Raw genomic sequence first — 13,820 nt, 5'->3', positions numbered from 1 at the left:
TATATATATATATATATATATATAGATTGTGGGGGAGTTTAATTGATAAGGCTTCTTTGCCATTGGACGCCTTCTTAAATACATGAAAATGTTCTTAACCACTTGACAACTCCAAAATTTAAGAGATCCGTAAGAAATACATGTTAATCTATATTTTAAATACTAATYTTAGATGGAGAAAAAATCATATGAAATAACACATGATACATAAGTTTTCAAAATTATTACAATTTCATGGATTCTCAAAAAAAATTCTCCTTGTGAATGGTTGTACATAATTATAAATTTTGTAACTACTTCTACGAGTCTCTTAACTTGAATATTTGTTATTGAAAAAATAAAAACTTGAATAACAAGAAACATAAATCAAACCAAGATAAATAGACACAAATAAATGTGATACAGAATAGGGTCCAGTCCACACGGTCTAAGGTCCAAAAAACACATATTATTTCTATATCATATTAACAACTTAACAGAGTTGAGGGGCCAAATTGCTATGAATTTAACTGGTCGAAATTTTTATTAAAAAAAAACAGTATATAAACAATTATTACATGAAGAAAAMTATCAATACAAAATCAAACACGGGATGTTTGGGTCATCTTGCACGTACATCAACTCTTCCGTGGGACCTTGAAAATAATACACATGAAATCCTCATTGGCGTCGAAAAACTCAARTAGCGAGCGATGAGCCCCAAAGGCCGGCCTTTAATCTGTTTTGGTTTCTCTCAATTTACACTATTTCAGTTGATGCAATCTTACATAATGGTGCAGGAGGGATTGTCGTTGCAGGGACTTTCATAGACATGGTAGTAAGGCCCTCCATAGCAGCTATAATGGTGAGGATAAACTTGCAGTGGCACCACCGTAGCTGGCACCACCTTAGCTGGCGTTTGAGTGGCGGCAGCAGCAGTGACAGCGGGTTTCTTCTCCTCAACTGGACCAACACTCACCAGCTCTGTGCATCCTACGCCCTTCCTTAGCAGCCTCGCGAGTTCGACTGAGTCGATTCCTTCCCCAGTCACCTTGATTTGATCTTTATCTGAACCGATCAAGGCCGCTGATTCCACGCCTGTTTGTCAATTAATTTCAGATTATGATCTTAGTTGAATTATTTAATCAAAAAAACGATTTCTCCAATCCAGAAACTAGAGAGAGGAGCGTTCAAATGTCTTACCGCAGACACCAACGGCGATCTTCAGAGCCTTACGAGTTTTCTTGTCGTTGATCATGGCCACCTTCACAACGATGTTTTGCTGCGATAACAATCGATTATGGAAATTAGAGCCACCTGATTCATATAAAATGCGAAAGCGAATCGAACTGAATGAGTGAAGAGATTTGTACCTTGGCCATATCTATGTATGAATTTGATGCTGATCTGAGTCTGTGTTTTGGAGTAAGAGGATTTAGAGAAGGTTGTGGAAGGATGAGGAAGAATGTTGAGTGTCGCCGGTATTTATGGACGACTCCATGGGGAAGACCTTGTCAACGCCATAAAACGGAAGCTTCCTTCCCACCATTTGCACTAAAGTAGTAATTAAATATGACTCGGTACATACTATATAGTTCTTGTCTATCATTAATTTTCTTTTTTATTATTAAACCGAATGAATATTCAACCCGTTTGCAATCCGACTAATCTTAAGATGACCACCTGCTTTGCGGGTAATCCGGAGTCACTGCATTTGAACTTCCATCCCTCATTAATTATTACTCTACTTTTCATGTTTTTGCATCCATCATTATCTATACTACCTTATAAACCAAATTTATCAAAACTCTTAAAACAAATTTTAATGCACAAAGTATTATAMATTTATGTACAAAGTWTTAAAAGTCTTAAAAACAACTCATAATGCACTAAGTACTACTAATTTTATGCATTTAGTTTTAAAATCTATTAATCTACAATTAAAAGAACATATAGTACAAGTTACCAATGCACATTATTACATTTTTTTATGTTCCCAAGATACTTTTCACACATTTCACTCATGTCTTCACCCTCTCATACCTCTATGTCTTCTTCCCATCCCTCAAGGTGAGATTCAAACTGATATGCACCATGACTTATTAAAAGTTCTCTCATTCATCTCCAATTCAATTGCTATAGAACTCTCGGTTTCGCTCTCGATCTCTTAATTCTTTGTTCTTGGTGTAAATCGAACACATTTGTGAAGTCGTTTAAATATGTTGGATTTTAAATATATGGATTTTAAATTGTCATACAATTTTTTTCAACGATAGACTGTAATTGGAACCATAACTCTTATTTATTCAAATTGTATTAATATGTAAAGACCAAATGTAACTTATATCATCGTTAAATCTTCTTTAATAAAACCAGTGAAATTTTAAAATCGTTAAAATTCATGGCTCCCGCTACATTGCACGGGTACACAACTAGTTTTTATATAAAATAAAGTTCAGGTTAATTGTACCTTTCTACATTATGAAATACATCCTTATCTAATGGTTTCCTTTTCATATGCATCAATATCAAAACTCACTTTTTAAATTCTTAATACATAAATTGACTTGATTTTGACATTAAAAGAGGTATACGTAACAATCCCGTAAAAAAAAAACCTATATAATATTGAAGTGTCATCATCAAAAGTTTCGTTTTTTCAAATCTTACATTATTATTGGATTTTTGATATAATTAAAGGTGATCGAAAAGATTTTTTTTTCAACTCTTCACCAATGTGGAACAATTAAAATTCAACAACAATTCATCATTTGAGAATACTCAATTCTTATGTTACCATCTCAACACCCCAAATTTTTTCTTTTATATATATAAATATTTGAGAATACTCAATTCTTATGTCCATGACAGTTAAATTATGTCTCGGCTAAAGTTTTCAAAAACAATGTTTTAATAAAAATTAATTTATAAATATATTATTGTAATAAATAAAATTAAAAAATACAAATTGATATAATTAAAAAAAAAAGTTATACAAGTATATTATTATTTTATGCTTTTTACTTTTTTTCTTAATTTTAATTTTCCTTTTTTCTTAAATTTAACCCGATAAAATTAAAAATTGAAATTGTGGCCACGCGGTTGTCAGTTGACACGAGTCTTTCCTCCATTCAGTCAAATAAAATAATGAAGGAAAATTAAAAATTGGTCCTATATATATTTATTTTAATCCTTCACTTTTTATTATTAAATTGGATAATCAACCCGTTATATAAGACGACTAATTTCAGAACAACCATCACTTCTGCGGATAATCTGAAATCATATTATTTAAACATCCGTGACTACAATAAGATTTTTATTTCTTTTTAGATTCGAACCTGAAACCTTCAAATACTTTTGACTTTTGAAACCCAAGATCAAACCAATTGGACACCACTTTTATGGTTAGTCTTTCACCTTTTTCACTCAAAAAGTAGTGTTTTTTCTAATCCGTGAATGTGGAATTGGTCCTGGTTTAATAGATCCTTTTATTTTAATTTTTAATTTCTATGTCCAATTTATTATGTGGGTAAAGGTGTTCCTTTCGCAGGTGTAAACGCATGTACCAGACTTTAAATAAAATTAATGAAAAGAAAAATTGCATTAAAATGGAAACAATTTTTACCTGATTCTGTTTTGGGGAATCAATTTTCAAAATTGTCATTTAGGGGTCTTTATCAAACTTTTTGTTTATTTAAAGGTCTCATTGACATGTTAATGCAGACATCATCCAGATCTTTTGCCAACTAATATATTCCACATTATATTAAATTTTTATTTTAAAACTAATATTCCACGTCATATTAATTTTTTATTTTAAAACCAATATCTCATGTCATATTTAAAATTAAAAATAATTATAGAAAAATAACTAAAATTCRTTTTTTTTAAATTATGGTAATAAAATCTATTTTTTATTCCAAATCTCGTTTTTTTTCTTAAAAAAATTCAGATATCAAATTGAAGATTTTTTCAAAAAAAATCTAAATTACCAAAATAAAATTTGTTTTTTACTAATGCAATAAAAAAATTAATTTAATAGAAAAAGTTAATTGATCCAATAAAAAATATATCAAATATTTATTGATGCAATAAAAAGATTAATTTTTATTGGTATTTATTTTTTATCGCATCAATTAATTTTTTCTATTAAATTGTTTTTTTTTATTGCATTAGTAAAAAACAATTTTTATTTTGGTAATTTGGATTTTTTTTTTGAAAAAATCTTCAATTTGATATCTGATTTTTTTTAAAAACGAGATTTGGAATAAAAAATAGATTTTATTACCATAATTTAAAAAAAATGAATTTTAGTTATTTTTCTATAATTATTTTATAATTTTAAATATGAAATGGAATATTAGTTTTAAAATAAAAAATTAATATAACGTGGAATATTAGTTTAAAAAAATTAATATGACGTGGAATATCTTAGTTGGCAAAAGATCTGGATGATGTCAGTATTAACAGGTCAACCAGACCCTTAAATAAACAAAAAGTTTGATAGAGACCCCTAAATGACAATTTTAAAAATTGGTTCTCCAAAATAGGAATCAGGTGAAAGTTGGTTCCATTTTGATGCAATTTTCCCTTAATAAAAATATAGATTTAAACTTTTTTTTGTTTTTTTCTGAATAGATTTCATAACTTTCCTCAAATAAAGAAAAGAAAACTCTGAAACCCTTTATAAAATCCATACAAACAACCGAATCCACATGAAAGTTATATGTCAAATCAAAAGAGCCCTTCTCATGTTTCTAGCAACGACTCAAAGCAAGAGGGGATTCGTGGATCGAATAGAGAAGTGCAAAAAAACCTTGGATCAGTTCATTAATAACAAGACTTGAAAATATTTGACGTTCATTCCTAAAGGTCATTGGTCCTTGTCCTTTTCTCCAGACCTCGTGAAATTTGTCAAGATGGGCGCAAATTGACCCAGACTTCCATGTTTAACAAAGATACGGCCATAAACATGATGGTGACCATGCTTAAGTGTGTGCAAATGCCAATATGTTACTTGTGGATGTTGCATATGTTCAAATCATCTGTTCTTTAGTAAGTATGCATGTCATCCAAGATATCTTGCGCTTATATAAACTGTTTGTTAATTTACTATAAATTGTTAAACTATAAACTTATTAAGTCAGAGTCGACTGTTAATATGTACCTCAACATCAATCGAAGCAGTATGCAACAAAGGACAAGGATTATATCTGGCGTGTTATGCTAAACAATGCTAAGATTTTATTATGCTCTTCAAGTTTGAACTACATCACTATTTAAGATATTATTCATTACTTTCGTGCATTGAACTTCCAACCGCATGTCCCAACATGTTATCAATGCCAATTAATTTCGAGGGGTAATATTCAACAGTTTTTCGACAAATAGGCAGATCTAAGTTCCGGTGGTTTTCAATAATTTCTATCTTTTGAAATTTACGTAATCCGAAAGATTTTCAATGGAATTCGCCTTTCACTCTTTTCAGGGATATCTGTTGGAAAGATAATATAAAATTTAATTTTCATTTTTTCCTGAATTTAATAAATTGTTATATTGAAGAAAGTGTGATCGTTTTGGTCGTTAAAGGTTTCGTCGGATGACATTCGTTTTCTCATACATTTTTATAATAAAAATTAAGTTGTGCAAAAGTAAAGCATACTTAATCATGGAACCTATATTATGTTATAAAACATTTGATAAAAACTTTTAAAAACTGTTTTTTATGCATGAAGTACTGTTTATTGATGTATATTACTTAAAATTCAAGAGTACAAGTAATTTTGCGTAAGTACAACTTATTAAATCTCTATTTTTAAATTTGTATAACTAACTGCAAATAAACATAATCAAATACATGATTAAACATCCATTTTAAACATAGAAAATCTAAAATATAATTAAGATAATCATTGAGTTCTAACAGAATGTTTAAATATTATCTTTATAAAAGAATTATATTATTAAACCAAAAATAAATTACTTTGTTATTAAATCTAAATTGAATTATAATAAAAATTGAATTAAAGAACTTACACCAAAAAAACGAGAATTATTAAATAGTTAATTTGATACTAAATATAGATTTTTTTTAAAAATTTTATGTTATCTTCAAATTTATATTTAATTCAAAAATAAAATATTATTGATTTCTTAAAAACACATAAAATTGTATTATATCGATAGAAACAAAAAATAAAACTAAACATTAAAATCGAAATTTATCTCACTACATTGTACGAGTTTCGTTCTAGTACCTCTAAATTGATAAAAACGTCCGTCATGGCTTTATCAAAACGACAACCCACTTGGTTGAAAAGTTCAACCCTTTACGATGGCGCAAAAGCCATTGGAACGCCTCGTAAAACAAATGAAAGTATAATTGTTGTGCTTTTCAGTTGGTGCAATTTTACATAATGGTACAAGAGGGATCGTCGTTGCTGCAACTTTCGTAGACATGGTAGTACGGCCCTCCATAGCAGCTATAATGGTGAGGATAAACTTGCAGTGGCACCACCGTAGCCGGCGTTTGACTGGCGGCAGCAGCAGCGGTGACAGCGGGTTTCTTCTCCTCCACCGGACCAACACTCACCAGCTCTGTGCATCCTACGCCTTTCCTTAGCAGCGTCGCGAGTTCGACTGAGTCGATTCCTTCCCCAGTCACTTTGATTTGATTTTTATCTGATCCGATCAAAGCCGCTGATTCCACACCTGTTTGTCAATTAATTTCAGATTATGATTTAGTTCAATAAACTAATTCAACCAATCCAGATCGATGAACATTCAGTGATGAAGTCAAATTCGATAAAGATCTCTCCATGGAATCGGAATTTTCTTATTCTGAATATCTTACCGGAGACACCAACGACGATCTTGAGAGCCTTACGAGTTTTCTTGTGATCGAACATGGCCACCTTGACAACAATATTTTGCTGCAAAAACAATTTACAACCACCAGATTCAAATAAAATGCAGAACGGAGACGAATTGGATAAGTAGGTGAAGAGATTTGTACCTTGGCCATATCTATATATATATGAATATGAAGATGATGATGATGATGATGAAATAAAAATTGGAGAGTAAGAAGATTTAGAGAAGGATGAGAAAGAATGTGAATGAAGTGAGGGGAGTATTTATAGATGGATAAACTACAGGAAGGGAGGTTGAAGGGCTGTAGATGATGACACGTCAACGCCATAACTAAGGGGAAGCTTCCTTCCACCATTTCTGCATTAAATATGACTCGCTCTTTGCTTTTTCTTTCCTCTTAAACCATTTCAAGATTTTTCATCTCCGACGGATTACCGACGGCGGTAATACCGACGGATCTTATCAGTGACTACTGACGGCAGTAATCCGTCGGTGATTTTGATTTTTTTAAATAAATTTAAAAGAATATATATACATATATCTAAAAACTATACATATATAGTAGATAGAGAAGGGAGTGGCAAACTATACATATTACTCACTGGATTATTTTATTTTTATTTCTTTAATTTTTAAGTTCTAAAAAAATTAAATAAAAATTCGGTAATTACCGACGGATTATTTAATTTTAATTTTTATTTAATCAATCAATCGAAAACCCATCAATAATTACTGACAGATGATTTATATTTATTTTTGTAATTGATAAATTTTGAATGTACCGACGGATTTTGGTTGTCGGTAATATACATTAGTGATAGTCTGTTTTCTAATAGTGCGTCTAATTATTATGTTTATGTATTATTCTATATAATATAATAAACGTAACAATAACATTAGAATATTATATTCTAAAATGTCCTTAATCAAATATTAATTCGGGTTTAGCTTGAATTAATATGGTACGACTAGAATATGTATGGATTCATATATATGGGATATATAATCCACATATGGGTACAACATGGGATCTTGTGTACCGAACGTGACTCGCTACGATAATGTTTCATTGAATGTCATATGAGTGGCATAAACGTTTCTAATGTGGTCATTATACATATAGTCATTTGACTTGAGATCATGGAGTTTGCTCTGTGTGAGTGGTGTACTTTGGTAACTGATTTTAATCATTTCAACTAGGTGGTATAATGGTTGTGGTGTATGTCACGTATCACTTAGTAGTACTAGGATAGAAGAAGACGAGATTTGTTTCTCTTGGATGACAAGAGTGATATCCCTAGGTCCCTCGATTGAATAGTGGCGAAGAATTGCATGCATGCTCAGATAGTCAATATGAAATATTGATTTTTGTCTTATCAATGTATTTCAAATCGAGAAACTAAATATCAAACATAACAAGGATGACACATTTATCTCATGTTCAATATGGATATCTAGGACAGAGAGACATAAATGTGTATACTGATAATAATCACACAATTTGTTGATTAGTTGAATTATCAAACTTTATCATTTGGATAACGATGATGTATTGTTAGATGTCACTCTTCGTTTATAATCATAAATAGGATTTATAATAATTGCCAACGTGATAAAACCCTAATGAGTTACACGCATGAACTTGTATATCTAAATAAGAATAATAAATAATTAAAGAGTTTAACTATTATATCTGGTTTAGTGGAATTTAATCTGATTAAATCTAATCAAATTAAAGCTGGCTTATTTGACAGGCAATAACTTGTCAAATATAATATATCTGTAAAAGGACAAGCATGCTTTAGAAGATATAATGATCAGTTCGGAGTGAGAAAGGTCCTTGAAGACAACCAATCCTTTCTCCTCTTTGTAGACCCCATTTCCATTAATTAATAATATAAATATTAAGAGGCCATTTACCTAAATGCTTACTCGATGAGCGCTTACCGTTAGGATTATTAGAGCTTTGATTGCAAAGCATTCAAGAAATCGAATTGTAAACTTTTTTTTTAAGTATATAATATTTATATACGGCAAATGCAACAAATAAACTCACACACCCTCATCATCTATGGTGAGGTTTGAACCCCTGACCTCCTAGAAGGTCAAAGGCTACGATACCGCTAGGTCAAAAGCCCTTTGGTTCGAATTGTAAACTTTATGGAGACCAAACGATTTCATTTGTCACTTTATCAAAAATCCCTAAACATTTATGGATCTTAGGGGTTTCAATTAACAAACATTTATAAGAATACTAACTAATTGATCAGGTTAACTAACGATTCAACGAAATTAATGGACATTGAAATGAAATTCAAGCAAATAGCCTTGTTCCACAACATTACAATGAAATTTCAAAGAAAAACCGTTGTTGGAATAGGAAAACTTATCCACAAATGGCTAAGGGGTTGTTTACCGAACGCTTATCCGAACAAGCGCTTACCAAGTTACGTTACTTTATTGGATGAACATGGAAAGGACCATAAATCTAACCCGGTAAGAGCGAGACAATGATCAAAAGTTTTATCCGGTAAGTGAGGGCGAACACTCTTACCACAGTTAGCGCTTACCAGGTAAATTGTTGCAGACGGTACCGTTTTTATTGACTAAAATCTTACTCGTTAAATAAGTGATAGTGTTGAATTTTTTGGGTAAATGTTTGGTAAACGACCCCTAAGTTGAGATTCCAACTGAAAACGGGAAATAAATTACTAAAAGTGAAAAGAAATTTATGAAGAATGCTTCCGATCTGTCCTCTACTCTCTCCAATTCATTGCTTGAAGTTGACCCCCATTGAATGGTCGTTTTCCCCTCGTAATAATCCTAAAAACTCTTAAAAACCGACTCCCCCACTAATTAATACGTCATTTGGAACATATGTTTTTGATGAGCTTCATTTGAAAATTATGCCCAGGTTCTTCCTATTTTGAATTACTATGCCCAGTCATCATTTGAGATATATGCCTACAATCACTTATGATTTGAGAAAACATGCTTAGCCTTGCTGTCATTTGAGAATTTATGCTCCAAAGAGAGATGGGCTCGGGATCCTCTATTTGGCCCTATTTCTACTTTTTTTTTTAAAGGACATTCTTACCCCATGTGAAAGCCACATGGGAGAATTAACGGATAAAACGTAACCTCTGTTAGGGTCGGGATTAAAACCAAGCAAAGTGCATCCCATAGTGTCAAATTTACAATATTAGAAACTATAGGAACTAAAAATAAAAAAACCGAAACACAAGGACCAAAACCATAATATGATATAATTAGAATTTAGTTATTACGTTTAATTAAATGGTTCAATTATGGAGTGGTACTCTGAATAATTAAATCTAAACTTGCAAAAGAAGTAAAAAATGCAATTCATCGATAAAGAATAGAATTAATTATTTAAAAAACTAAATTAAATTTCTGCCGGATATATTCGTCAGTAAAATAATTCAATTTTTTTAAATCTTATTAATAATTTTTTAATTTAATCAAGTTTTTTAAATAAATTGGGGAAAAATTTCCGGCGGCCATTTTGCACGGAAAAACAAAAAATCTGTTGGTAAATCCGCCGAAAAAAAATCATCGACGCCTCATTTTCCAGCGGCTCTATGCACCAGAAATATTGACGTTTTTCAAGACGTGAATAATGATGACAAATCTTATTATCATATAAATTATTATACATATAAACATATATTTCATACTATGACTCAGTGAGTCAATGATATTAAATAATTTAAATTAGGTTATACATTAGAAACTGACAAATAACACATTAAAAATGTAAGAAAAATCAAATATTACGTTATATAAACCGTGCATTAGGTCATGGATTGCTACAGACATAACGTGACGTAAGACATAAGTCTTAAGCTATGACACACCATGGCAGTTGTTGTGGTGAGTTTTTTTGAACATTGCTTAGAAGTGATTAACCAGTAGTTATTGAATATTAAAATTATTTAAATTAATATAAATCAATTTGGTTGTTCTTCTTTTCGGGCAACTAATAACAATTCCTTGGAAAGATTCAGGAGTTGTATTTTATGGTTTATGGTTTATAATTTGAGTTAATTACAACTTTGATCTCTATGGTTTACATAAATTAACGAGTAAGGGGCCGTTTACCAAACGCTTACTTGGGTAAGTAAATATCAAGTCATATTATCATATTGGATGAATATGGTAAGGACCAAGAATCTTACCCGGTAAAAGTGAACCAAGGACCAAGAGTGTTACCCGGTAAGTAAAGACGACGATTCTTACCACGATAAGTGCTTACCGAGTAAATTGTTGCATACGATATCGTTTTGGTGGACTAAAATCTTATCAGATAAGTCAATGATAGTGTTAAATTTTACATATAAGCACTTACCGGGTAAGTGTTTGGTAAACAGCCCTAAGGTCATTTAAAAGAATTATTAACGAGAGACATCCCCATAGTTTCATTTTTATAACGAATATGGTCCCTCCTCTAACACCTTTAGTTAAGTTTCCGTTAGTGAGGAGCAATTTTGTCTATTCACCTTCCTCTCTCTCAATTTTCATTTTCAATAACAGATTTGATCTCGCAAACTACTTATCATTATTATTGCAGATTTGGTCCCTCAAACTATTTTTTATTTTTTTATAATAGATTCGGTTCTTCACTCAATTTTCATTTTTATGATTTGGTCTCTCCATTTAATACATAATAATAACATTGATAATTTTCAACCGGTTAATGCTAAATGATATCATGTTTATTGTATATAATAGTTAACTTTATATTTTTATATCTTATTTAATTATAATATATATTTTTAGTATATTAATTAGTATTTATTAAATTACTTGAACTTATGTTTTTATATCTTATTATTTAATATATTATCAGGTATTTAGTTTTAGAATTTTTTTTAATTTTCAACTATTTAAAACAAAATATTTATCAAAATATTTATGGCAAAATCTAAATTTCAAAATTTATTTAATTACTTTGTTAATTCGAAAATATATGTTTGTGCCATCAAATTTTATTGATTAAAGAAGGGACCAAATCTTAAAAATGAAAGTTGGGGAGGACTCAAATTTGTTATAAAAATAAAAAATAGTTTGAGGAACCAAATCTATATTGTATTATAAAATATTTAACAAGAACTCTTAAAAACTATTTTTTATGCATGAATTATTGTTTATTGATGCATATTACTTAAAATTCAACCAAGTAAATTGTGCGTAAGTTTAACTTATTAAAGCTCATTGTTTGAATTCGTGTAACTAACTGCGAATAAAAATAATGAAATATAGAATAAACATATCATTTTAAAATATAAAAAATCTAAAATATAACTACGATAATTATTGAGTTCCAACAAAATAGTTAATTATTATATTTATAAAAGATTATATTATTAAACCAAATATAAATTACTTCGTTTGTCAAATTTTTATAATATCTTCAAATTTATGTTTTATTCAAAAATAAGAACATTATTGTTTTTTTTTTAAAATCACACAAGACCATATTATAACATCGACTGAGATAAAGAATAAAAGAAAATGTTAAAATCAAGATGTATCTCGCTGCATCTCACGAGTACTTTTCTAGTCTATTATAATGTAGATTAGTTTGAGGGACAAATATGCTAGAAAATGGAAAATAGTTTGCGTGACCAATTCATTATTGAAATTTTAAGTTGACACATAGGAGAGTGAATAGACAAAATTGCCCCTCATTAACGAAAACTTAACCAAAGAAGTTCGATAAAGGATCATATTCGTTATAAAAATAAAATTATAGGGACATTCCTCATTAATAATTTTTGTAAAAGATCTTACTCATTAATTCATGCAAACCATAAGGACCAAATCTATATTTAATTTTTATATTTTGATAGATGCACTTCAAATACATCAAATATTATTTATGGTCGGTTGAAATTGTATACTAATATAAACATTTTCTAGATTATAATTCTTTAAATTTAGCTTTAAAAAACAATATTAATCGACTACAGTGTTTTCCTTTTATTAGAAACAGTAAAATGACAACATAAGTTATTATTTTATAGAAAAAATTTGTTCTAACGGTATGTGAGTCTTTGACCTTCTACTAAGTTAGAGATTCAAACTTCACCAAAAGTGAGGATGGTGTGTAATGTTTATTTGTTATATTTTATCGTATATAAATATTATATATTTAAAAAATATTATTTATATGAAACTTTTTGAAAAGTTTATGTATTTATTGATAAATTTTAAAACTTCAATAACCAAATTAGAAATTAAACAAAAATTAATCATCTAAATTAAACCCAGTTTGGAAGCTTCTCATGCAGTAGCATATATTTTAAAACAGAAACGACTCTAACCAAATATACTCAAGTGGTTTAGTCTTTTTTTAATTACAATATTTCGATTGTAGAATAAGTATTATATCATGAAGTTTCTTTGATTGAACTCTTTGACAAGTCAAACTACTTGATGTGGGTCCAAGCATGTAATTAAGACTAGGTCTTAGGGGGTGTTTGGGAAAGCGTTTCAAACGGACTTATTGACTTATACCGGTGCCAAACCGGTAATAAGTCATTTTGGAGTGTTTGGATAAAAAATAAAAAAAGTGCTTATACCGGTACCAAACCGGTAATAAGTCGTTTTTGATAAGTTAAACCCTCTTGACTTATTTGACAGATTACCCTWTTAACCCTGGTTTCTCATCGCATCCATCTCATCATCGTTGCCGGCAAGACTTCCACAGACGACGTTCTTGCTGGTTTCGTTCGCATCGTTGACGGCTATCGCATCCGATCTTGCTGGTTAAGAACCTTTAATCGCCGGCGACCTGGTGATGCTTTAATCGCCGGCGACCTGGTGATGCTTTAATCGCCGGCGACCTGGTTTAGGGTTTAGAGCCGACGACGAGAAGGAGGCGACGAGGCGAGGCCGGCGACCTGGTGATGCTTTAATCGCCGGCGACCTGGTTTAGGGTT

General features: G+C 30.4%; 2 protein-coding genes across 2 annotated transcripts; both read right to left on the bottom strand.

The window, feature by feature from the left end:
- Window positions 1-565: 565 nt before the first annotated feature.
- Window positions 566-1,430, bottom strand: LOC112508131 (heavy metal-associated isoprenylated plant protein 47-like). The gene is made up of 3 exons (XM_025112914.1): window positions 1,353-1,430; window positions 1,183-1,261; window positions 566-1,077 (listed from the first exon to the last, which is right to left on the bottom strand). Exons 1-3 carry the CDS (start codon window positions 1,359-1,361, stop codon window positions 764-766), a joined length of 402 nt encoding a protein of 133 aa, XP_024968682.1. The 5' UTR covers window positions 1,362-1,430; the 3' UTR covers window positions 566-763.
- A 4,769-nt stretch (window positions 1,431-6,199) lies between these two features.
- On the bottom strand, window positions 6,200-7,029 carry LOC112508085 (heavy metal-associated isoprenylated plant protein 12-like). Its single transcript, XM_025112863.1, has 3 exons — window positions 6,998-7,029; window positions 6,836-6,914; window positions 6,200-6,693 (listed from the first exon to the last, which is right to left on the bottom strand). Exons 1-3 carry the CDS (start codon window positions 7,004-7,006, stop codon window positions 6,392-6,394), a joined length of 390 nt encoding a protein of 129 aa, XP_024968631.1. The 5' UTR covers window positions 7,007-7,029; the 3' UTR covers window positions 6,200-6,391.
- Window positions 7,030-13,820: the final 6,791 nt, after the last annotated feature.

This window comes from Cynara cardunculus (assembly GCF_001531365.2).
Source record: "Cynara cardunculus var. scolymus isolate 2C chromosome LG 2, CcrdV1, whole genome shotgun sequence".
Classification (NCBI taxonomy): Eukaryota; Viridiplantae; Streptophyta; class Magnoliopsida; order Asterales; family Asteraceae; genus Cynara; species Cynara cardunculus.
Note: the sequence above shows the minus strand (reverse complement) of the source record. Positions and strands in the feature narration are given on the sequence as shown.